The sequence below is a fragment of the Manis javanica genome, chromosome 4 (genome assembly GCF_040802235.1).
Source record: "Manis javanica isolate MJ-LG chromosome 4, MJ_LKY, whole genome shotgun sequence".
Lineage (NCBI taxonomy): Eukaryota > Metazoa > Chordata > Mammalia > Pholidota > Manidae > Manis > Manis javanica.
Window position 1 is genome coordinate 157,852,585 of NC_133159.1, and position 24,612 is coordinate 157,877,196.

The 24,612-nt window shown below is 39.7% G+C and overlaps 1 protein-coding gene and 1 pseudogene across 2 annotated transcripts; one reads left to right on the forward strand and one right to left on the reverse strand.

Moving 5' to 3' along the window:
- Positions 1 to 4,785: 4,785 nt before the first annotated feature.
- On the forward strand, positions 4,786 to 21,216 carry CBX1 (chromobox 1). 2 transcript variants are annotated; one of them, XM_017677448.3, is made up of 5 exons: positions 4,786 to 5,014; positions 16,050 to 16,226; positions 16,699 to 16,876; positions 17,409 to 17,503; positions 19,734 to 21,216. In XM_017677448.3, exons 2-5 carry the CDS (start codon positions 16,087 to 16,089, stop codon positions 19,876 to 19,878), a joined length of 558 nt encoding a protein of 185 aa, XP_017532937.1. In that variant the 5' UTR covers positions 4,786 to 5,014; positions 16,050 to 16,086; the 3' UTR covers positions 19,879 to 21,216. The 2 variants fall into 2 exon arrangements, with proteins under 2 accessions (XP_017532937.1, XP_073091597.1); XM_073235496.1 differs by lacking the exon at positions 4,786 to 5,014 and adding an exon at positions 5,077 to 5,095.
- A 1,446-nt stretch (positions 21,217 to 22,662) lies between these two features.
- On the reverse strand, positions 22,663 to 23,207 carry LOC108407841 (ferritin heavy chain pseudogene; annotated as a pseudogene).
- Between the last annotated feature and the right edge of the window lie 1,405 nt (positions 23,208 to 24,612).

The window sequence follows — 24,612 nt, forward strand, 5'->3', positions numbered from 1 at the left end:
TACTAGCAAAACTTAACAAATGATAGTTTCTTAAAAATCAGTCAGTTGCAATGGGAATCTGAAACCATTTGGAAAATACTGGTTTGCTGAGTTATGCAGATATTACAAATTCTGATGCATTTCATTATTTAATATAAAAAATCATATTTATTAAAATCATCACTGATCTCAACAGGAAAATCTTGGGAAGCTGTCAAGTCCACTGTGGTGGATATCGCCTTTTGCAAAATCATAATTTTGAGATATGATTTGAAAGCTCAGATTTTGCCACTGGTAGAAATACTGTAAGTCATTTTTCCTTGAAGTGGCAGGCTCACTTCACTCAAATTTCCAAATTTAAATAACCATAGGGTTTTTTTGTCAGTTATTCTTTCAAATAAAATTGGTGTTCTATGAAAAAAAAGCAGCTAATTCAGCTCACACATCTCAATCCAGAACCACATACTTCAGTAAGCAGCAGAAGAGATTTAAGTACATCTCCCATTTCATCAATAGAACATAAAGACCTATACTCTAGGAGAGATTTCATAAAATTAATTGCACTGCTTCTTCTTAAGTGAAAGTGGCATCTTGATTCTTTTATTGCATAGATGTAGCAGTAAAGAATACAAATACTCTAGTACAATTAGTACCAGGCTGCCTTGATGCTAAGGTACCAACGATTTCACCTACTCTTGCTCTTACACCATCAGTGAAAAATGTTAACACAGTAAAAAAGAGCAAATAATGTCTTAATATTGTTATGAAGATAGTTTTGACCTTGCAGACTCCTTACAGAGTCTGTGGACTCACTTGGAGAACCATAGAGTATGTCTGCAGAATGCATCCATTCATTCAACAAACATTTATTGATCCCTCTCTGTGGGCTAGGCATTGTTTCAGGCTGAAGAAAAAAGCAGTGAGCCAAACTGGAAAATACCCTGACCTCCTGGATTTTATATTCTAAGGCATATAAGGGCTTAGCATCATTATCTCACATACTACTTAATATTTTAAAATAAATTTGTTAAATAATTTAAATGTTATATATGTTTCCCAAACTGGTGGTTAATTACCTGTCTCTACCTTATTTTTTCAACAGTAATTTCCAACACTTGATAACGAGGGCAATCTCGACCACATCTGAAATTCTAGTACCTCTCCAGACAGAATGTCTTTACATGAGAAAATGAGTCACAGTCAGGACTATGGGTGCATGATTTGAGAAGTGTACTTTTAATTAGAGTCCAGTAACTACAGGGAAGTTACATGACAATCAGACTGCCCAGGGGAGGTAAGAGAAACAGATGGCTTAAGTATATATTTGCCTTTTAAAAGAGAGTGATTGTTAACCCCAAATGAATAAATCTTTAACAATAGAATTTCAAGTAGTAGTCAAAATCAAACAAAGATTCTCACACCCTTTAGGATGGCTACTCAGGAAAACAAAACAATAAGGGTTGTAAGGAAGTAGAGAAACTGAAGCCCTTGTGCACTGTTTGAGGGAATGTAAAATAGTATATTATCTGCCGTGGAAAACAGTATGGCAGTTTCTTAAAAAAATAAAAACAGGATTACTATATGACCCACCAATTCCATATCTAGGTATATACTCTGTTAAAAAAGAAACAACAGCCCAAAAATGGAGTCACTTGTGCTAAGCCCCACTAAGCAAACCAAGACTTAATACCTAACCTAATTGTAGTTTCATTTCATTCCCAGGAATGTAATCTTCACCAGTCAGTCTGGAATTTTCTGGTCAGCACTAGTGAGGTATTCTGCCTGATAGACTCCTTCCCCAAAGAAAGATGAGGCAGTCCGCTTTTTCTTTGCCTTTCTCCCTTCTGCCTATAAAGGCTTTCCCTTTTATACAGCTACTTGGAGCTCCTTTCTGTTTACTAGATGGGATGCTGCCGATTCATGAATTGAGTAAAACCAATTTGATCTTTAAATTTAATTGAATTTTGTTTTTTAATACTCAAAATAGGGGCTCAGAGATATTTGTACACTCATGTTCATAGCAGCATTATTCACAATAGCTATAATGTGGAAGCAACCCAAGTGTCCAAAAACAGGTGAATAGATAAGCAAAATGCCATACATACATACGATGGGATATTCTTTAGCCTTAAAAAGGAAGGAAATTTTGGCAGATGCTACAACATAACTCCATAGGAATCTTAAGAACATTATGCTCAGTGATATAAGCCAGTCACAAAAAAAGACAAATACTGAATGATTCCACTTATGTGAGATACTTAAGAGTCATCAAATTCATAGAGACAGGAAGCAAAATGATAGTTGTCAGTGGCTAAGGGGAGAGGGACATGGGGAGCATGCTCCAGATTTACAAGATGAAGAGTTATGGAAATAGATGGTGGTGACAGTTGCATAGCATTATCAATGTACTTAATACCACTGAACTGTATACTTAAAAATGGTTAGGATGGTAAATTTTATGTTTACATATATATATATGTAACATATATATTTATATATATCCACAATTTTAAAAATTGGTAAAATGAAACAAAGAATCTCAGATAGTGTGGAATAAAATATTTTTAAAGTTCTATGCTTTCCCCACCCCTTAAATCACATCTCAGAAGCAGCTTTCTAAAGTAACTGCCATTGTTAAAAGCGCCAGCTATGTCATTACCATTATACATTACTGTTAATCCCACAAAATACTGCAAGGTAGGTCTTAAGTAATAGTTTCATGTTTTAGAATTATGGAGTCTGAGGCTCAGAAGTTAAGCAGCCTATGTAAAGTTGCACAGCAGGAAAGTAGTAGAGACAGAATTGAATCCAGTTCAGCTTGATTCCAAGTTCTTGTTCTTTTTTGCAGCACCATACTTCTTCCTTTCCCCACATTCCTGTGATTTTAGAAATATCATGTGACAGATGCATTTCCTGTGGGCATGAGCAATGTGACTTCAAATGTTGTCCTGAGCAAGATTATTATGAGTGAGTTATTACCTTAAAAAGGAAAAGAAAACTCTGAGGGTCTCAATGACGTAAAATTCTTATAAGTCATTTTTATAAGATGAGAAAAGAGCTAATCCCATTTAATTCCAAAAGACTTTTAAAAAATACATTGTTGATGCAGAAACATGAAGCCTAAATCTCAACACTAGAAGGATAATATGAAAGAGGAATTAGGTTTACAGAAGAAAACTGTGCAGCCACAGACCCAGAAGTAGGGGAAATGAGTGGCATTTACATGGGGAAGCAGAATTCGGCTTAGTATGAGGAATTAGGGTCAGCAGCATTTTATGCAGGAAGGAATATAGTTTGGGAATTAGAAATAATGTTGAATCTTAATTCCACCCCTTTCTTGCTGAATGTCATTGGACAGGTTATACAATCTCTGAGCCTTTCTGGAAAATGGAAATAGTAACTCCCACCTCCTGGGGTTGTTGTGAGGATTATTAAATAACATTAATCAAGGACTTAACAGTTCCTAGCTCTGGGGTAAGCACCCAATAGTAGTAACTAATATTATTGCAACTAATTTTCCTATTACAACTATTAAAAACAGAATAGGACCCTTCAGGAGAGGGGGAGTAGATGTTTTGCTTCTTCACAGACACCAGCCCAAACATCTCAGGAAGAATTGCCCTCTTCTCTATGCTCTCACAGCCCTTTCAGCAAAACTATTACATCGTGGAACTGGGTTTCTTACATGGCAATTCTCCAGAGCTCTGCACAGTGCCTGGCTCAGCAATACCGTTATATAAATGAAGACTATGGCATCCTGGAGTAGAGTCCAGTAGACTAGGTTGTCCTTCGTCTGATTAGGAGGATATTTGAAGATTCAAAGTAAGAAGGGGAAAAAAGTAATTTCCTGGTAGTTCTATTTAGTTCCTGATTTGATAGGTAAAGGGAGAGAGTAAAAAAAAAAAACAAAACCCACAAGGGTGTAAAGAAAAGAGATGAAGGAAATCTTGATCACCTTTATTTACTGTCTTGTAGGAGAAGAACATCTCATTAATTCAACAAATACTGCTTGACTACTGTATGCCAAGGTCTGTACTGGCCACCGAGTATAGAGTGCGGAACAACACAAAGCAAGGTAGAAACTGCCCTTGCCAGAGCTTAGAGTCCAGAAAAGTAGACGGACATTAACTAATGACAATCAAGTTGGGTGACTGTTAGTTAGGATGAGTCCGAATCTCCATATGAAGAGTTTGGGGGCAGCAATGTAGTAGAAATCAGAAGAGCTAAACCATTTGTGTCAACGAATAACAAATATATTTTCTGTCTATTTGTTTCTTTTGGGTGGCTGGGTGAGGAGTGTTCATGGAGATAAGGGGGTTTGCACTAAAGCTATACCTGGGCGCAGCCAATGAAAAGGGGGAAATTCAGGATGCCACGATGACACCTGCGCGGGGGACCTTACCTAGTCTAGGGAGTCAGAGAAGACCTCGAAGGGGAAATAATCTAAACGCCGAGAAGTAGGAGCCTTACAGATATCTGAAGAGGCGGAAATTGAGGAGTTACAGACATTATTGGGGATTTGATAAAGCTCTCGTGAGAAGCCGTTAGGATTAAAACATTTCGAAAATGTGAATTACTGTCCAGAAGTGGTTGAGTTTTGGAAACAAGCACCAAGGAGCTCGCTGGTAAAACTACATGTTCTAATTTTCTAGATTGCAGCTTTCACGGTCGCTTGGGCACCTTTACTTTAAAAACCAAAACTCCTTGAGTCCTTCGCACACCGTGCGCGGTGGCGTAGGGCGCGCGCAGCACGTCGGTTCCTGTAGTCTTGGACAGACTCCAGGTCCCACAGTGCCGTGCGGAGGGTCGTCGCGCCTGCGCGGTGCGGGCGGCGGGCAGCGCCGAGTGCGAGGCTCTTTTGTTCGGCAGAGGGGAGGGCCGTTGGCCGGGGCCTGCGGTACGCCGCTTCAGTGAGGGGCTTGACCGCCGCCACCGTGCTTGTTACTTTTCTGGGAGCCAGTGCCCCGGCGGTACCGACGCGACGCGCCACTAGCGCGGCACCGATTCCTCTCGGGCTCTTGGGCGCTGCTCTGAGGTGAACGGCCCGCTAGAGGCGGGGGGAGGCGCGCGGTGGTGGCGGGAGCCCTGGGTGAGGGGCCGCGCGCTCAAGGTGGAGGTAGGAAGCGGGTAACGCGCCCGAGTTCCGCGCTTTCCGCGCCGAGTTCCCGCCGGGCGCAAGCGGTCGGGCGCCGGGCGCGGGAGGGATGGAGAGGGAGGGGCAGTGTATCCGGAACCAGAGATTGACGCTGTTCGGCAAGGGCCAAGCACTCGGTGTACTATTGGCAGCCCAAGGTACACTATTTGGGGAGAACTGTTGAATAAATGGGAATCTAGGAGTGGAGGGGCAATTACTATCCTGGCTTGGCTCTAGAGGGGGAAGAACTATTAGGATAAGTAGGGCGGAGGTCCCGAGGGTATTTCTGTAATGTGTGAAGAGGGAAAAATTGGCAGCTCTCACTTGATGGTCCTTACGCAGTGGGCAGGCCCGTAAAAATAATGTGTGCAGAGTGTGGAACGCGCCTTCTTCCTTTTCCCGGGTTTTCTACTACATTCCCTCCATGATTCCTTTAGGGAGCTAAAAAGACCAAGTGCGGCTCTTTCTTGATTCAAAATCAGTTCCGCAAGTTTTTATCTGGGGTCGTTACTGGTCACGAAGGGTTAGTGACACTGTAGAAATGTGTAGATGAGTTAATATTTAAGGAGTTAAGTTAAGTTACTGAGACAGATTGTGAGATGATATGGGAAACTGGGAGAGGAAAAGCTCCTGAGATGTTTTTACTTGGGCTTTTAAGTGTTTTAGCCAGCCTTTACTTGTTGGAAAACTTGAATACAAAGTGAGCAGTATTTTACCCATTTTTCAAAGCTTCGGGTGAAGGTATTTCATGGATTGGTGTTATATTCAGTCATGTATTGGTTTAATACAATTAAGGTGGAGTTTAGAAAAAGCAGTTAATACTAGAACCTCTGGCCAGGAGTAAGGTATCGTCCTCAAATGTGTCGAGAATCCTGTCAGCAGTTAGGAATAGAAGTGTGAAAACAGTGATGAAATTAGTTCCTGTGTTCCTGTCTCTGTGCTTACGGACATTCATATGGAAAGTAATACGATTGAAGGATAACTTTTTGGAACTGGTCGAACCGTAAGAAAGCTTTAGAACAGTTGCGGATCTTCAGTTATTAACGATTTTCCCTGTAGCAGCTTCATTGGCTGCTGTAGCTTAAATTGTTTTTCATTAAAAATGTAAATAGTGTGTAGCCTGGTGCTTCAAGCTTACTGATTAAAGGAGACCAAATAAGGTACCCTTCCCCTCAGCATTTTTTACTATGAGATACTAATATTTTTCTAACCATATGTCTAAAGGAAAGACACTACCATTGTGTCTTCTGGTGCCCAATAGGGACTAGGAAAAAGTTTTTCAGGTCACACTTTAAAAAGAGAATTGATGCATTTTTGTCATCTCATAGTACACCCATCAAAATCTCCCTTTTTCTTATGCTCTCTCTGGTGGTGTGACAGATTTACATAAGACTGGGTAACTTTTCACTTCATAAGTTATTTCTCTGAAGAGTTTTTGGGATAAAATGAGAATGTAGTTTATGGACTCACATAAGTCGGGGTCCATGGTTGTTTATCGAAGTGTCTGGCACATAGTAGGCCATTCTAATTGTTGAATGAACCGCTAGGGTATTTGGGATCCTTTCTGATAATTCCATTTGTTAGCAGAGTGAATTAATGTGCATTTATGTAATCAGTTTACCTGTCTTTGATCTGTGACACTGAACACAGTAAAACTGAAGCCCTTGGCATGCTTGTCCTTTTCCTCAACTTTTAATATATTCACCCTGGTATCAAATACAGAAAAGGTGTGCAGATTGTGCAGGTGACAATTTTAAATACCTTAGGCCAAGATGAGGAGAGGCGCCTGGTTCTGGGTTTCAACAGCATGCTGTTATATAGTTTGAACATTTTCTGTTTTAAAAGTATCTTGAAAACTTTTCTGCCCTTTGTGTAAAATCAAATAGTATTTTCCAATAGCAATGTCTATTAAAAAACTGAGCAGCCTTCTTAAGATTAATTGGAAAAGTTACTCAAATACGGACAAAATTCGTATCGTGTCAGTATTTGAATTTAACGGTTATTAAATCTTTCCTGACTTTCAATTTTGTGTTTTGCAGACCAAAAGGGGGCTATCTAGTTTGCTGTGACTCTCTCTTTAATAATAGCTAACAAACATACTGAGGGCCTGACAGAACTATGGTATTTGAGAAGTTAGTGTCAAATCAGGTTTTGTTATCTGTGAATGCTTTGATATCTACTTTTAATTCCAACTTAGTCATAATTCTGGTCTAGCTTTCTATTCATTCTTATTTCATCATAAACTAAAAGATTTGCTTCAGGCATGACTGTGTCCTAATATTTGCAGATCCCTTTGACCTCTCAACCCAAAGCTATATATATAGTTTGATATACATTAACATACTGAGAGGGGGTTAGCCAAGTTTCTGGATACAATCTAAGATAAAATCCTAATTATATTCAAACACACCAACTTTCTGTTTCTAGATCCTAGATTTCAAGGGCAGGGATTCCTTTAAAAATGAAACTGCTGTGCGCTGGGTATATGGCAGAAGTTCTTGTTTTCTGCTCAGTAAAGTTTTACATCTGGAAAGCATTTGCCTCACAAACAGCCACAGCTAAGAGAGTAAAAGCAGTTTAGAAACATGAGTCAGGAGAACTACAAATTGAGTATACTACACATGCCTTCACCTGCCTTTTGAAGACTGGTATGTAGTTGCTAATGCTGATAAGCAAAGGTACTTTTTCCTTTGTTTTCCTTTTAGGGCTTGTAGATCAGATTCAGCTTGCTGAACATTTCCTAAGAAGCTGACAGCTTTGGACTTCTATTCCCTGAGTCAGATATCCATATTCATTAGGGTTCAACACCTTACCCTGGGCCCAGACCTACCTTTAATTGTGTGAGTGAAAATAGAAACAAAACGCTTTGGGAGCTGCAGAAGATAAATATTTGGCTAGGTTGAGTAGACTTCGTGGAAAAAGTGGCATTTAAGCTGGGTGGTGAAAGATGGGTAGGGTTTTGAGTGCTGGTCTTAGATAGGAGCCTACTTTTTAATGAGCAAAGCCTTGCATGGAGAAAACATGCAGCAAGTGAGTGTTCAGGTTATAATCTTGTATTTTGACAAGAATGTAGGTTTTGTGAGTGAGGAGTACTGAATGGTTGGAATCAAAGGGTGTTAGATGCTACGCTGAGGAGTTTGGCCTTTGTTTTAAGGAGGAGGGGACCTTGTAGAAAATTTTTCAACAGTTAACCTACCACTTTCCTACTGAGTCGGCTCCCACCCACACTGGTTTTACACACCATCTACTTCAGACATGCCTCATCGCTTTTGTTCACAGTACTTCCTTGGGCCCAGTTTCCCTCCTTCAGTACATCTTTTCAAATACTGTTGGAGTCTGGCTTCAATCCTAACTTTTCAGAAGCTTTTCTGTAAGCCCCTGTAGTGCTTTTTTGGCTACTTATTACTGCTTACATTTCTTTTGCTCATACATACTCTTGTCCTTTCTCTTATTGAAATGAACTTCAACTTGCATTGTTTACCTTTCATATGGTTCTACCTTTGAGTCCTGGTTCTGTGTGTACTGTTGAGATACTTTCTTTGCTTCAGCAAGCCTTAGTTTCCTCATTTGTGGAAAGGCTTAATAGAATTATGAGGCTTGAATTAAGTGCCTTTATATGCATTAAGTTTTAAGTATTCGATAAATGTTAGTGCTGTGTTATTTACCTTTAAGGGATCCTCAAAAGTATGTATGTCTTGTGTGTCTGCATACTATCCCACTGGCCTGACTAAACACTCCATTTACCTGGGTCTGAAGGGGGGAGTCCCTGTGAGTTATCAGGGTGAGTTGATTGCCCTCTAGTCTACCTAGACTCTTAGTAAATGCTTATTGATTTGATTTGTTTTTTTAATGCATAGTATCAAAAGCTAATAGAGCTGTATTTGTAAACTTTTATAGTCATTAATGACCAGATGTTAAACCTAAGGTACAGGCAAAAAAGGGGGAAGGAAAACAAGGAATGGAAAAAGGAGATAGATGAAAGAAGGAAGGGAGTAGGGAGTTTCTGTACCATAATTACCATCTGGTCCTTGCCTGCCACATCCTCAGTCTAGCTCTTTCTGTCTGACCATATTTCCATTCCTCAGATAAAGCAAGCTCTTCTCACTTTGGGACTTTGAATCAGTTATTCCCTAAACTTGGTGTGTTTCTCTGATTTTTTGCCAAGTGTCTCATCTGTCATTCAGTTATCTGTTTAAATGTCAGTTAATCTAATGGTATTTCTTCATAGCATTTATCACTAGTTTTGTTGTTTATTGTCTGTGTTGTGCTCTGCACATGTATGCATGTACACACTGCCACTCGTGCTCATTCCTCCATATTAGAATATAAACTCTTAAAAGACTAGGGATTTTTTTTTTCAATCTATCTCTTTATTCCCATTTTTCTGGGACCTTACACATAATGATGTGTCCGGTAGGTGATTGTTAAATGAATGAATACTGTAGGAGCATGTTCACAGGAACTGTAACCTGAACCTAGTCTGGGGCTTCAGGGAAGCTTCTGATGGTGACATTTTAGCTAAGGGAATTGGTCAAGTGAAGAATGGAGCATAGGACAGGGTGTTTGTGATAGATTCTTTTTGCAAGGTTATGTGCAGTGATCTTCAGTTCATTTACAAGTAATGATAAGACGATCTATATTTTTAAATCAGTGTCTGGTATTGAGAAAGAATTGGGTTAGGAAGTATGCAGCAAGAGATGATGGTGGCTTGGAATAGGATGAGTTTAGTGGAGCTAGAAAAATGTATGAGTTAAAGATAAGATAATGAAAATCAACAGGATTTATTAAGAGGCTGGATATGGAGCATGAGTAGAGAGAAATCAAGGATGATTGTGATGTTTTTGTTTTAAACTCAGTAAAAGCTATATGAATTCTCAGAAAGACCATTTACTTAATTGAGTGATAGGCTCTACAAACAAGTTAATACATAAAATCTGAGCCTGAAATCCAACCTCTGAAGTTTGTTACAGAATTTTACTGTATGGATAATCAAAACTGATTTTTGATATTTACATAGATCTTCAGAAATCTTAAAATTCTTTTGTAAATAAACTATTTTAACTTTTCCATTGTTTGTATCCAGAATTTACTTTCTTTTTCTCACCTATTGTATCTATCTACATAGGAAGATATAATTCCTTTTGCCATTTACTAGAAGAGCTGTGCTTACTTTATTTTCCTGCCTGGGCCAGATAAAAGGAAGAGCACAAGAAATTCTACATTTTAAGTATATGAAATGAGATCTTGGCTTCTCTGTTTTGTAATTATTGGTTCATTCATAACAACCAAACCTGGGTCCTTGAGTGTGTTCTAGAGCTGCCCTGCTGATTTGAAAAACCTAGTCTTGACTTTCATCTGTATACATGACACAAAAGTGGTATTTCCTCACTGCATTCTTCATGCACTGGATTTCAGAGAGCTATTCTTAAGCTTAAAGCAGTAAATAATAGAATGAAGTAGGGCCTATATGCAAATGTATAAATAGGCAATTAATTCCAGAGATCATAAAAGCTTACCTCAAAGGAATCCCATGAGGGTTGTTAAACACCTCTTTTACCAATGAGGAAACTGAGTTATGCAGTAAATATATATATATAACTGCCTATAGGCATGAAGTTGTTTTGAATAGATGGGAAAGATATGTTTCTGGTACTCAGACTAGCTCTCCTGGTGAAAGGAACTATGAGGATCCTTTAGGCAGTGCTCTTTGAATTTCATTGCTAATGCAGAAAAGGTCTAGATTGAATGATATTGAATGTGATATAGAGTGGGTTTTGTTTTCAAGAACATCAGTTTTACTTATTGCTACAGCCTTACTCTAAATTTTATGAAGAAAATAAAATGTTCACCTGTCTTTTCACTAACTGTAAGAATTGATTTATGTCTGCTATGATGTGTATAATTTGACTTGAGGAATGTAGTTTCTGCCAGTCCTCTTAAAGCAATGGCTTTAATCCCAGAATGTGCATCAGATCACCTGGGGAGCTTTTAAAGATGTAGATGCCATGGTCAAAGCAATATTGTTTGTGATAATCAAAAACTGGAAACAATCCAAGTTTTCATCTCTAGGTGAATGGTTAGGGTATGGTGTGTATGTACAATATGAAATACTATGCAACTGTTAATCTTTATGGAAAAATGTTCATTATATAAAAGATTCATTATATAAAAAGGCAAGTTGTAGAACTGTATCTGTTTTCACATATGTATAACTGTGTTTATATATATAGAACAGAAACAGGCTTTGATATGTTTGGTGCCAGGAAACTTTGATTTCCTGTATTATTAATGTGAACACGTATATTAAATTACAATTAAAAATGCAAAACATGTTTTAGGAATAATATATCCTACTTTCTGATTCATTGGATATGGCATCTGTATTTGTAAACTCAGTAAGTGATTCTCATTTTCATATAAGTGAAAGTTCTCAAGGTCTACTTTCCTGTGAATTCTTTCTTAGTAAAGATGGTCACCTTACCAAACCAACATTTTAAGTGCTTTGCCTTAACATTTGGCTAAAAGCCCTACTGGTTTGTTTTCAGAGGTCTGTAGATGTTTCCTTGTCCTTACATCTACAGTTGGATTTTTCAAGCTTGCAAGAAATCAGTATGGGAGTTTCTGGGTGACCATTTATAATTTGTGTATGATGACCAGGAGAAGGCCCACATTGGAAGCTTTTGCTGTACCAACTACTCAATGCCTAAAAACAAAACAAAATGCCTACCTAGTCTTGTATCTGATACTTCATTGCCTCCTGTCTTTAAGTATCATTGTTCCTCCTTTTCATTTTCTACCACCTAAACTACAGGAATGGAGTGTGTGTGAGGAGAATCGCAGCAGGGGTTTTCTTTTCTCTTAAAAGAGAAAAATGTTCATGAGTTTGGCAGCAGTGTCCTATGAGTTCATGACTGGCTTCACATTTACGCCACTCCTAAATTCATTGAGACACTATAAGTGAATTCTGGTTTCTTAAGATTGGCATTTTCTCAGTGGTTCTCCAGCTTTACTTGCTAGGTGTTTAACTTCAGAAATTCTGTACCATCTAGCACTTGTCAATTTAAAAGACTCAGGACTGCCGGGCCACTAAAAACCAAGCTTTGGTGCTGCCTGCTAATTTATTTAATTACCAGAACCATGTTCTGGTAACCAATTAAAAATCATTGGTTTTTTAGCAGCCATACCTTCCAAGGTCTTTTCTGAAAGAAAATCATTATCAGTCACTTCCTTACTTACTGATGACAAACAGTAGGGAGGATCTGCCTCAAGAGACCTCTCTGTCCTTTTCTTGTACAGGCTGGAGGGAAGTCTCCCTGTAGGTCTGTAGCCGGCTCCTAATTCTGTGTGTGCAGCAGCGCTCTTACCAGCTTGTCCTTACTAAAGGGCCGTGCTCTTTTCTTTGTTAATTGTGTGACCTTAGGTGATGTAGTTCCTGTAAATCTATACTGTTAAATAGGTGTCGATAACATCTGAATGGCTTGTTTCACAAGGTGGTTTACAGGTTCAGATTAAAGTGGTAGCACTTTGTAAATTGTAAAGTGCAATACAAATGTAAAATGTTATTTTTTTTTAGGCATCTTAAAATGTAGCATACCCAGTAAATACTTAGAGAAAAGTTATAGCAGCTTAATTAAATAGTTTTTTTTCTGCAGCATTGTGATAAGCCTTAAGAAGACTTGTCCAAAGATTAAGACTTTTGAATTAATCTAGAACTCTTTACCCTTGTGTTTATCTCTTGTGATATTCGATCATATCTTGGGCCCTTTGTTCAATGATTATGACACTTCTAATACCACAGTTTGGTTGCCAGGATGCTTAAAGGAAGTGGCAATAGTGTTCACCAAAGGCATTTTTCTTTTCCGTTGTGCTGCTACACTGATAGGAGTTACTTTGAAATTTCCTTGCCAAGCAATTCCAGTTGAGAGCCCACCTTCCAGAAGTCCCTGCTGGTGTTTGGAGACTGCTGTATTTGGGGAGTGGGGGTTTCTGTTGAAATAATCTATTTGGAAACTGTGAGAATAATTGCCGTGTTGCCAGGAGGCTCTTGGCCCCTCCTATAGTATCTATAGAAAGGAGTGGGTTGTGTATTTAATCCACTTCTCTACTAATTTTGACAGGCAGTTTACTTGGGACCCTAGAAAACTACCTATAAATAAGGAAAAACTCATAATGGGAAGCTTGGCTGAGAATCTCCAATATAAATAATCCAGTATCTGGAGGTAGATGCTAGGATGAGCCAGTTTTAAAAGCTCAGAGAGCAGCAGGAGTCTGTTTCCTACATTCTTCACTTACTTGGGTTGCTCTTAGTTCAATGAGTTAAGTGAGTAAAGATGAAAATCAAGAGGTCTTACTGCAGGTTTTCCCATTGGGGAGGTTTTCCTTACCCAACCTAAAGGCTTATATTCTTTTTTTTTTTTTGAGAGGGCATCTCTCATATTTATTGATCATATGGTTGTTAACAAGAATAAAATTCTGTATAGGGGACTCAATGCACAATCATTAATCAACCCCAAGTAAAGGCTTACATTCTTACACCATTACAAGACTCTTCATCCTTGGAGCCATGCTAATGAAAAGGAGAGAGAGGCCTACAGTAGCCAAAGATAATAAACCAGAGGCTGTCCTGACACTTTGGTTCAAAGTAGCAGGATCTTATGGGCAGTATTCAATGCTGTTTCTTTTTGTGAATTTAAGACAAATACAGCTATTAATGTAGATAACACGGAGCCTTAAATAGCTCTGAATTCTGAAGCCATAGTGATAGAATGCCTTTCCTTTCTTAAATTTAATTACTTGGAAGGGAGATTGTTTGCAAACAGTTACTGTTTTTGGTTTCCCTTCTGTCTATTGAATATCTTCCACTTTCCAAGTCCGAATTAATGTAGGGAATTGTAGTAGTCTTTGCTGTCTAAAGATGACTGTCAGTTTTTCTCTGCATTTTAACCAAAGGCCATCATGAATCTTGCATAGTCCTTCAGGGAAGCAAACAAGAAGCAGCACTTGTTCTTGGGAGAAAAACACCACTGCATTTTTCCAAAAGGAAATTTAGATACTTCTTTTCTCATTAAAAAAACAGCTCATGTGGCAATCAGAATTCTGAAAACCTGGAAACATCTCCGTCCAGGAAGAAGCACAGCCTCTGAATAAAATGCATAATGAAGCTAGCTGAGAATTAGTCAAGGATTACATTCAGTCCAGTGATGAGTCTGTTCTGTAATGGAAGGAAAGGAAGACTCATGTGGCACTTTCTCTGAAAGACAGGGGTTGAGGAGGGAAGTAAAGCAAAGCAGACTTCAGTGTATAAATGGAGAAGAGGAGTATTTTGGCACAGATAATACGTTCTGAACTGTGTGGACCAAGGGCCTTGGCTGTTTCCTTGGGCCACACTAAGAACACCCCAGAAAACTTTTTTTTTGCCACTCACCAAAAGTTCAGCATACCCTTAGTGGGAAGAGGAGTCTACTTTTTTCTTATCAGACATCAGGTTTCAAGAAGGCAGGGACCATTTCTTACCTCTCTTCAACCTCCAGTGTCCAGCAATGCCTAGAAATTTCTAGACAAAAAATGTTTGTTATATTAGTACGTCAGCATTGCTCACATATGCAGACATGGGACTATCTGGAGTGTAGACCTAAGCATCTGTAGATAATACAGGTGGCTCATAATGATGAGCTGGACTTTATGAAAAGTTTATTATACTTTGTGTAGTCTATAGATGGACTCTTTCTAAAATGTGTTGTATCTCTACATACCTGTTTAAAAATACTTAAAGAGTTTTCTCTTTAGGCTAGTAACACTCCTTTTTCCAAGGATGCTAGAACAACCTGTTTAACCCCAAATCAACATTGTCTTAAATTCAAGTGTAGTAACTACTTTCTTGTCTTGAATCATCTGATATACTGTCAATTCTTTGTAGCTAATTCTGGACAATTGTGATCCATCAATTTGTGTATTTTGGCCAGTTTTGTCGATCAGTTTTTGTTATATTGATATCTTACGGTGCCACCTACTGACGCAAATTGGTAATCCTAAGGCTTTAAGCCTAACCAGCACTCAGATTTGGGTGAAGAACTGAAGAAAATGGATTTATAGCAGACTAGAATTTGAGCATTGGAAAAACCTTAGCGATTGCCCAGCCCGATGATGTATTTTACTAAAGAATAAACTCAGATTCTAGTATCTGTGATAATTACCTTTTTTCCACTTATTTTCCAAATCATTGCAGTACCCCAGGTTAGAGAATTTCATGGTCATTGTGTCATTTTTATGAGTCGTTCTCAGCCTTAGAAATAAACTAAGTTGAATAAGACGTTAACAAGAACTTAGAAATTGTAAGTTGGTGGCGTCATTCAAAAAAGACTACATAAAGAACATAAAGGGGACTTAAAAGAGAGGGTGTTTTAACAATGCAGAAGAAAGATTGTATATTAATGTATAAAAGATAAAATTAACCTAGATGTTTAATAAATAGGACAAGCTATTTCCAACCGTAAATATATATTCAAATCCAGTACTGTGGTGAAATGGGAAGCATTCAGAGAATAGGAGAGACATAAGACCCTGTCCAGGGTCATATGTATGTAAGTTTGATGTATACACTTATTTTTAGGAGGGTTGCTTTTCTTTCAATTTAAAATATCTTAGATACTATTCTTTATAGTGAAAGGGGTAGTAGGAACTTCTTTAACTTAGAATAAATATAAAAGTTTGGATATGCCAGAATAAAGACATTTTGCTGTGAGATTATTGGGCTGTTTTATAAACTAACTTTATAGCTGAACATATCAGAAAACTTTATTGTGTATTGAAGATGAATAGGCATAACATTTAATATAAACAGCACACACTATTATAAGGTCATCTGTGATGTCCCTGGTTGTTACCTAACCAAGAAGTGTGTGCCCTGATGTCCTTTTTATTTTCTTTATCATTTTAGCAGCGTCACCCTTTATACCAGAAAGCTGGCGGGCACTATGGGGAAAAAACAAAACAAGAAGAAAGTGGAGGAAGTGCTAGAGGAGGAGGAAGAGGAATATGTGGTGGAAAAAGTTCTCGACCGCCGAGTGGTAAAGGGCAAAGTGGAATACCTCCTTAAGTGGAAGGGATTCTCAGAGTAAGTCTCACTGGTGCAGATAAATCAATTCACTTAGTCACTGTTTCTCAGGAGTTTGGTAATGTACAGGGCCTAAAGTGCTCTGATGGTACACTGTGACTCAGGCCTGGCCTTCATGGCTTATAGTCTTAATTAGGAAAACGATGTGCATGTACAAATTGCTATAATGCAAGGCAGTGATTTCTGAGGAGTAGTTGTATGTGTGGCCTTAGACTGATCCAAGTTTGCAAAGAGAAAGTAATCTTCCTTTGAAGGAGGCAAGTTTCTGAGCTTTTAATTTGTATAAAGCTCCCCACTGCCCCTCAGTCAGTTTCAGCTTTGCCAAGTTCTTGGTCTTAGACCAATCTAGTTCCTCATTATCATTAACTCCTCTTTTCAAAGAATACCAGTGCTTGCTCTTCTGTGTGCCTCCTTAGTATGAGGATGCTAACTTTGAGTGAAAAGTGTGATTCACTGTGCCCTCTGGTTTCAGTGAGGACAACACGTGGGAGCCAGAAGAGAACCTGGACTGCCCTGACCTCATTGCTGAGTTTTTACAGTCCCAGAAAACAGCACATGAGACAGATAAGTCAGAGGGAGGCAAGCGCAAAGCTGACTCGGATTCTGAAGATAAGGGAGAGGAGAGCAAACCAAAGAAGAAGAAAGAAGAGGTAAGTAAGAATTTGTACTAGCTCAACTCACACTGCTGCCGAAGAAGCCAAAGCCAGGTAATGTAAGCTCTTTGGTTTCCTCTGCTTCTTGGACCTCACAGCTATCTCTCAATCCTTCTGGAATCTTGGAAAGTCTAATGCTTACAAAATGTTTGGGGGCTCACTCATGAAGCCGCATAATCTACTCTTACTCGAGGTTCAGGAACAATACCTGCAAGTGAGAATTTTTGGTGTTGGTGATCATTACAGATTTGAGGTGGGGCTCCTTAGTACATTCTTTTGAGGTTGAAGAAACAGTTGTGAACATTATTTTGCTTGATGTGTGTCCCTTTTCATGTGTGGGAAAACCTCAAGCACTTCAGACCTTGATGGAATAACCACTCAGAAGAATTCTAAAAGGCCTATGACTTGGAGGCAAGGTATTAGTGAAATATTGGCAAAAGAGTTTTTGATTACATTAATCGGAGGGACAATTCAGTCTGGGTAACAGTCCCATACAGTTAAAATCATTCCGTCCATCTTGTTTTTACAGTCAGAAAAACCACGAGGCTTTGCCCGGGGTTTGGAGCCGGAGAGGATTATTGGAGCTACAGACTCCAGTGGAGAACTCATGTTCCTGATGAAATGGTGAGTCTGCCAGTAGCTCTGTGTGGTTGTTTTTTTTCTTCTCCCCATCTGTTCCATGCCAGAGGGAAAGAGCTGGACCAGTCGCCCAGGTGTGAAATCTTTAAGATGGCATAGCCCTTCGATAGTGACCCTCGGCCTGACTGCCAACCTGGACCCATGAGTTACAGGTAGGGGCCCTTAGGATTCTCAGAGATCTTTGCCCGTTTTTTTAGGAGGTTGGAGAAAATCTAGAGTGGAGAGGGTATGGGGAGGAATCACATTTCACTTCTGTAAATGAAGGGGGGGAAGTATGAAATGTGATCGAACCACCCTCCCCTTCTGCCACCTCCTTAATAAAGATCGGGCTGGCCCCAGCATCAGAAATTCTGTTACCTTCTCAGGATTAGGAAAGAATTTCTGTAGCTCTTCTTTGTCCTTGATTAGATCCTTTGCAATTTGTGCAGATTCTTCAATTCCAGGGTCATCCAGCAGGGGTCAGCAAGGGCCCTTTACTATAATGAGCTTAGAGTAAGCCTACTTTTTTCCATTGTAAGTATAAATAGTAGTAGTAGTACTCCACAAAACAGCTTAATGAAAGCAGTTGTCTTGAGAATCTTAAGAACTTTAATAACCCAAAATTCTCTAATTTCCCTACTCTGTCTAAAGAGAAAGCTTTTTTCCTTTTTTCTTGCTTATTGAAATGCTTATACTTCCCCCCCCCCCCATAATGGATCTCAATCATTGTCCTTAAAATATAAATTAGGAGTGAATAATTTAAGCCTTTGCCAATAAAGGCAGCATTCTAGGGGCTTCATCCTTCTGCTAGTCTAGAACTTTCTCTGAAATTCATAATCTGTACTGATTCCTCTCCTTTAGAAGATGGCCAGAGAGGCCACAACTTTTCACCACTGAAATCCTGTGTCACAACTAGCTAAATCCTTATTTTCTTCTACACATTTCCTAAGTGTTTAGTGAATCTGACCTCCTTGTAGCTAATTTATTGCTAGCCTGTAGGAGAAAAGTTAAATTTTTAAGGTGCTGCATATGGGGGGAAAGAATGATACCAGGAGTTATTCATTCCAACTAAAATGCACTTTTTCTGCATGTGACCAGTCTGAGTTAGAGTAGTATCTCCATATTGTTTAAGATTACACTTTGTTTGACTCTATGCTGTATGTAAAGATTATAGCTGAATGTAATGTTAAGATACAATTGGAAGTTCTTTATAAAACCAAGCTCATTTTAAAGTGATTTTCCTAGAGAGTGGAAAGTGGTTCATTTCCAAAAATAGCAAATATTTTTCTGTACAATGTTTTCACAATGACTGAATTTACCTCAGAGGATGTTGAATTGTCAACAAGGGGCAGCCTGCTTTAGGCCCCCCTAATTTATACTACTCTTCCCTCCCACTCGAGTCTGTTGTTCACAACATATCTTACCAGTGTACTCTTCTGTGGTTCCATGGGGCTGTGACTTCGGTTTGCCTGTTGCTGGGATTCTGGAAGTCTTGGGTGGTGCCTTATGAGAGGTCCCATCATCTGTCTCTGCTGCCTAGCCTGTGCCACTATTTCCATGCAGGACATTCCCAGTGACCTGAAGATAGGGGGCTTACTCCTAAGTTCCTTGTAATATGTATGTGATTTTCAAATTTTGAAAACATTTCAAAAATCAAAAATACAGAGAGTTATGTAACGGTCCCTTTCTGCCTCCCAGTGTTGAAGCCCCTTTCAGATGGGAGTTGTGGAATATCTGTGTGAGCATGGCAGTTGGTATTGTTAAACAGTATAATTATGAATCACAAGAACGTGTCCACCTGCATGGGCTCAGGCCATTGCCAGATTAGTATTGAGTCTTATTATCCAAATGGTATTAAATCCTGTTAGAAAGCCAAGATCTCTGCATGGGCCCTTAGCAGCTGTGATACGGCTTTTGGAAGAGTGTGGTAGACTCTATTCTGCCCACAGAATCTGAGAGTTATGCTTTGCCTAGCCTTTTCCAGAGGTTCAGCTATGATAGGTTGAATTAGGTGACCTAGCTTTTGATGGATACCCAGAGGGCATTTTCAATAGGAGACAATCTCTGAGGGTGTCACTTGACTAAAAGCTGTCAGTAAATGATGCTTGGGCCACATTGTCACCCTTCCCTAGCCTCTTCTGGAGTTAATATTTTTAAAGCCCTGTCCCTGGGGTGATATAAGTTAGAAGACCACCAGCATCTGGACTTAAAGTGTGTCTGTGCTTTTGTTCTGCAGGAAAAACTCTGATGAGGCTGACCTGGTCCCTGCCAAGGAAGCCAATGTCAAGTGCCCACAGGTTGTCATATCCTTCTATGAGGAAAGGCTGACGTGGCATTCCTACCCGTCAGAGGATGATGACAAAAAAGATGACAAGAATTAACTTTCTGAGTACCAGCCCCTGTCACATCTTGACTGTGGGTTTCAAGTGGGGAGGGAAGAAGTTCTACTTGTCTTGACACCATAGAGGTGGCTTGAGAAGATGTCCTTTGAAGAGCCAGTATAGTTTCTGTGCCCTACAGCAGCTCAAGTGCTTTAAAGCCTTTCTGTGCTATATGGTTTGCACACCCATCCCAGTGGAGGGGAAGGAGGACAAGTGTTTCAAGGCAACCCATTCTGCACTTTGCTGGGAAAGCAAAGGGCCTTCTATGAAGGACAAACTTGCAGAATGGGTATGTGGGAGAGCAAAAAATACTGTAGATCTTCAAAGAGCATCTCCACAACCCACAGCCTTCTTCCCAATAGTGTTCACTCTGCATTTTTACAGCGTAGCATGTGTGTAGTTTTTGGCTATTACTGATATATTATTGGGGTGGGAAGGGTGGGATGGGAAGGAAGGGAGATGGGTAGGATCATTTTTCTTAAAATTTGGGGCCTGACTAGGGAAATGGTTGAAACAATGGAAAGAACAACCAATGATGGTTCGGTTCTATGGCCAGCATATTTTTCACAAAAAATGTCATTGGCAACCTAAGTGAGGACTGCGAGAGACTGTTTAAAAGCTGTGAATGCCTCAGACTTACAAGCCAAGGTGTGCCCTGCCTGAGCTTAAAGCTATTCCCAGCAAAGGACTAAGCCAGTAATAAGTTACCAAAGCTGCCATTTTGGGGATGGAAACTGGTTGAGGAGGACAAGTCTTTTATTGGAGCATATACACAGGCACATTGTCCTGGCGTAGAGGTGCTAATTCTTGAAATTGATAAAAGACCCTTTCTTTTCCAATTATAAAGTTAATAATCAGCTTGCCCATTGAAGCCATTGGCTGAGGTGTTTAGGGAAGGGAAGAGGGTGGGAGGAAGTAGGAGTAGAGAAAGACAAGGGCCATGCTCTTAGGGAGGAAAACTCTTGGAGCCTCTCCGAACTTTGGACTCTGAAACCATTGGTGTCAGGGTTCAGTCACTGACAGCACAAGTTCATTGAATCACATCGAGTTGAATGACTTCAAAAGCCCTGGTCTCAGGAGATTAAACTTTCATACTGGGCCAGTGGTTCACTTTAAAACATTAAACAAAAATTTTTTTAATCCTAAGCATTAACTAATACACAAAATGCTGTCTTGAATCACGAGATCCATCAGTTTTTGACATAGTGTAGACTTGCATCTAGAAAGCCATTGTAAAATCTCTTTAGGCACGTGTTAGGTTTCTGTGAAAACTTTAAATGTAAACTTCATACCACAGTGTCAGTTTTTGTCTTAATAAAACTATAGATTTGTAATCTTTGATTGCTGTCTTGATTAAGTCTTGCCACTAATCCTCCATATCTTTCATTGTTACATATTCAGCCTGTTGGGAACTTCCACATGTGGATGGTTTTATTTCTTGAACATTATAGGAGGCTTGGAAACTTGGTGACGTGGCTGTGAGTGGTCTTACTGTATTAAGTTGGCAAGTATTTACTGAACATACATAATTGTTGCAGACATTGTATATTGTCACATCATGTCTGTTCAGATTGCTGAAAGTTTATCACTGACCTGATAGCACTACAAAGCTACGATATGTTTGGAAACATGGATTTTTGAGATAGGTTTAGATGCTGGCTCATGTGTTCCATAGATTAGTGTGCCCTTAGCTAAAGTCAGCTTCTCTACAGTTTTCTGGAATTCGCCCCATGTTTGATTACTGGATTAAAATGTCACCCATTTTCTTAACCTTGTTCTCTACCTACAATTCTAGAGTCAAAATGGGACTGGACACTTGTTATTAAAAAGGAAAATGGGATTTCTACTGAGATCAAGTCTGTGTAACAGTTCAGTTCTATAACACAAAGCATTTGTTCCAAATAAACTGATATGTAGATGCTTTTATCAAAAAGCCTCCTAGGAATCCCATGAGACCTAAGTAAAGTGGAGCTGGAGTGGCCTTTCTGTGCAGAGGTGTGTCCTTGTAGTTGGCACCAGCAGAGCAGTCAGTACTGGTTAAGAGAGCCAGGGTGGGATGGGCAGGCGTTCTTATTTCTGCATCTTTGATGCACTGAAATTAGTCTTCAGCCTTGGTATATGTCCAGGATGGGCTACTATTCAGCTTTAGTCTTATCTTTGGAACCTTCTTCACTGTCATTTCTGGCATTCTTTAACAAAACTATACCATTCTTCCCCAGGGTAGACACAAATTGTTAATGTATGCAATGAAGCTGTGGAGGGAGATGCACGATTTTTGTTACCTTTAAAAGCCAATTATAACATTTCTAGATTCAAGGTTTAAGAGTTTTCCTCAAGTAGTTGTTGAAACTACAAATGCATGCAGAAATGTTAGAAATAAAAAACACGCATAGGCACAACAAATCTTAAGTCTGCTTCAGGAAGTATGTGGCGGGCATTTCTTCAAGCAGTGCAAACACATATGTGTTGGATGGCTTCAGTGGAACTACATCATCATAGACCTAGGCCAGGAGTTGAAGAGAGAGGTTATTGCCTTGGCTACTATTACCAAAAAAAGGAGAGCTTATTAATATTAATATAGTGACAGCAGCATATGAAATGTCCCTACACTGGCAGAACCCGTTGAAAAGTACCTTGCTCCTTTCCTATCTTCAGTTGAGTTTCAAATTAGTGCAGTAAGTGGACAGTATGATGACAGCAGCATTCTATCAAATGACAGGGCTCAGGAATAACAAGCTTTTCAGTGTCTTTTGAAAGTTTTGTCTATCAGTTTTTTCAAGGGGTGGGTTGGGGTACCAAATTTATTTCGCTCTGAGTTGTCACTCTCCCAGGGTGTGCCTGTCAGACTCTGCCATGCGAGATTCAGGTGCCCCCCTCTTGTGCAAGTTGACTGCGTCGTCACCCAGTTCTTTGATGGATTTTACCTGCTCATTCAGGTAATAAGTCTCAAGTCACACAAATGAGGGTCATTTTTGTCTGGCCAGTTTATGCAGTTCCAGTCATGACTGATTAGCACTTTTTTCCAAGTGTAACACACTCCATTGCGTTTAGCCCATTCTCCCAGTTCTCACGTTCTGGTTTCTTGACACCCTGAAGGAACAAACATTTGACCATCTCGCTCGTTCTGCAGCTTTATCAGTTTCTCGGTGTGTTCCCTCTCCTGTGAAGAATATGTGGCAAAGTTCTTCAAAGCCATATCATTATCGTCAAAGTAGTAGGACATGGACTGGTAGACAAGGTGGAAAGCTCCAGGCTGATGGCAGCCTCCTAGTCCCCGTGGAAGTTCTGACACACCTGTGAGGGGCCCGTGGTCACCATGGCTGGCAGCTGAGAGGCAGAGGCCAGGCCTTGAAGTAGCCCGTGGGTGCTGTGAGGAGGTGCTGGAAGGTTGGGCAGGCTCTGAGCAGCCGCCAGCAGGGTCAGGGAAGAGCTCCAGCTTCTTCTGTTCTAGCACTACTGAAGCAGGAAACCACAGCGACTCTTGGTGAAGACTATCAATTTTAAATAATTTTCAATAGTTGAGCTTTTAAGCATTTTTTTCAGATTATCTTATATTCCAGACCTCATTCAAACTTGGCTCAATTTTATTTTAACCCATGGCCATTTGGTGCTCAGCACATCTTTATGGTCTATGGCCTCGTAGTATTGGAAATCTGTTGTAATTATTTCCTTTGTAGAGAAAGGGAAAATGATAGAGGAAATTGCCACTCCAAAATAATTTGGTGAAACTGGAACTCTGAAATATAAATTGTCTACAATGGCTCCATATCCTGATTAATGTATGGAGCTGGGTTCTGAGATCAAATTAACCCTACACAGTATCTTAATACCAATATTAAGCTGATATATAAGTCGAATCTTCTCATGAGGATGTTTCCATCTAAAAACAGAGCTGATTGGACTGTAAGTCCAGGCTCAGTGTTTTCCCTTCTCAAAAATTTGAAATGCAAATGTTACTACCAGGCCAGCATTCAGCTTCGTAAGGGAAGGAGTCTTCATTTTGCCTTGCCTTTTAGCACTAGGAAAGCAATCAGGTTGAGGCAGCCTGATGTTCCAATGTGTGGCCAAAGGAAGATAGAGGAGCTTAAGATACCCAGACAACCATCAGTCTGACCTGCAGATATCCTTGGTTCGACTGCCCAGCAGCACTGAGGTTTTCTCCAAGTTACTGCTTTCCTAGCCAGTGTATTCAGCTACTCATCTCTCTTATGTGAATGACTTTTAATTGACCTTCACATTGGGAGCTTCCCACTGAATAAACTGCTGAATATTGAAAGCCAATAAAACCATCCTGTGCTGGTATGAAAAGCATAACTGGTTGGCCCTGCTCTGTTGGGGCAAGTAGAACAACCAGTCTATGCTGAAGTTTTTTTGTTTTTTTTGTGGCAGAACTCTGAGGGCTGAAACATTTAGATTTACAATACATGCTGACAATTCATTTCTATAGTTTTTGTATTAAGGAGCTTGTGTTAAAATATTCAACAGCAAGTCTGGGTCTGTGTTGTCACCTGGGTTTGCATGGTGGTTTGTTACAGTGCTAAAGCTGTTTTTACCCCACATGGGTTTTAAAATCCTAGTTGACTTTGACCAATCCTGCCCTGTTTACATAGCCTCAGGTCAGACTGGGCAAGTTTGGGGCCAGGCTCTGAGACATGGGCCCATTGTTTCAATGACTGCTTCAGCCACTAGCTGAGGATTGGATGGCTTAAGACCAGACCACTGAGGTCGGCCTAA

Coding starts and splice junctions, on each gene's coding strand:
- CBX1 (XM_017677448.3), top strand. CDS start 16,087: ATGGGGAAAAAACAAAACAAGAAGAAAGTGGAGGAAGTGCTAGAGGAG. Junction 16,227..16,698: donor AAGTGGAAGGGATTCTCAGA/GTAAGTCTCACT, acceptor CTCTGGTTTCAG/TGAGGACAACACGTGGGAGC. Junction 16,877..17,408: donor CAAAGAAGAAGAAAGAAGAG/GTAAGTAAGAAT, acceptor TTGTTTTTACAG/TCAGAAAAACCACGAGGCTT.